At 66.4% G+C, this 307-nt stretch overlaps 1 protein-coding gene across 1 annotated transcript in view; it reads left to right on the top strand.

Annotated features, from left to right (window-relative positions):
- CCDC183 (coiled-coil domain containing 183) overlaps nt 1-307 on the top strand; it is a 5,983-nt gene that overhangs the window by 1,325 nt on the left and 4,351 nt on the right. Inside the window, exon 2 of the mRNA XM_009319300.1 lies at nt 196-273. Coding sequence (XP_009317575.1) covers nt 196-273 — 78 coding nt within the window. The remainder of the gene's footprint in view (nt 1-195; nt 274-307) is intronic.

Below are 307 nucleotides of genomic sequence, written 5' to 3'. Positions count from 1 at the left end.
GACATCCATGCCCTGGGCATTGTCCAGAAGGTACGGGCAGGTCCCATCTGCTGTACCCCTGCCCGGTGCTGGCCCTGCAGAGCCAGCTCCTCCGCCGGTCCTCTCCAGGAGCGGGCAGCAGCACTGTGCAGCAATAGGGTGTGACCGTCCCCAGGCTGGCGGTGATGTTCTCTCTGCCCCCTCTCCTGCCCGCAGCACAACAAGCTCACCACCTCCCAGGCTTGCGGAGCGCAGCAGCACTTGGGCATCACTTTGGCAAGGAAGACGGTGGAGGTAACGGCAGGGGGCCGTGGGGGCGGGCGGGTTG

Source organism: Pygoscelis adeliae, unplaced genomic scaffold (genome assembly GCF_000699105.1).
Source record: "Pygoscelis adeliae isolate BGI_AS28 unplaced genomic scaffold, ASM69910v1 Scaffold282, whole genome shotgun sequence".
NCBI lineage: Eukaryota > Metazoa > Chordata > Aves > Sphenisciformes > Spheniscidae > Pygoscelis > Pygoscelis adeliae.
The sequence above is the reverse complement of the archived record's forward strand: the minus strand, read 5'-3'. Positions and strand labels throughout refer to the sequence as shown.